General features: G+C 50.6%; 1 protein-coding gene across 1 annotated transcript in view; it reads right to left on the bottom strand.

Annotated features, from left to right (window-relative positions):
- Nucleotides 1–258: 258 nt before the first annotated feature.
- Nucleotides 259–506, bottom strand: part of LOC121720024 (cell adhesion molecule 4-like) — a 24776-nt gene continuing 24528 nt past the window's right edge. Inside the window, exon 9 of the mRNA XM_042105858.1 lies at nt 259–429. Within this exon, the coding sequence (XP_041961792.1) occupies nt 259–429 (171 nt within the window). The remainder of the gene's footprint in view (nt 430–506) is intronic.

Genomic DNA, 506 nt, shown 5'->3' with positions numbered 1-506 from the left:
TCTCTCTCTCCTCATCCCTCTCTCTCTCTCTCTCTCTCTCTCTCTCTCTCTCTCTCTTGCTTTCTCTCTGTTCCCCTCTCTCTATTTTTCATCTTTATCCACTGGCCGGTAGTAAATAACATCATGCTTTTCCCTCATAAAATCACCGTTGCAGTCTGTTTCAGCTTAGCATCTATTAAAGCGCACTTCACTCCGTACCCGTTAGCCTCATTTAACTCCCGCCGCGGTGCATTTATTAATGTGTGTTTTGTACTGTACTCAGACCTGTTGGCGGTGCGTGATGTTGCGCATTTCCTCCTGCACCGCGGTTGTTTGGGAGACGCGGCTATTTAAGCCGGACGTTTTCCTGCCTCGAGGGGCGGCTCTCTCAGTCGGGTGGAGGTGCGCTCCGCACAGGTGAGGCAATTTAGAGTCACCCCCAGACTCCCGCTGTGCATCAAAACAGAGAGTCCCACAAACACGAATGCTCGCACACACAAGTAACTAGACACACACACACACACACA

This window comes from Alosa sapidissima, chromosome 10 (assembly GCF_018492685.1).
Source record: "Alosa sapidissima isolate fAloSap1 chromosome 10, fAloSap1.pri, whole genome shotgun sequence".
NCBI classification, from domain to species: Eukaryota; Metazoa; Chordata; class Actinopteri; order Clupeiformes; family Clupeidae; genus Alosa; species Alosa sapidissima.
Note: the sequence above shows the minus strand (reverse complement) of the source record. Positions and strands in the feature narration are given on the sequence as shown.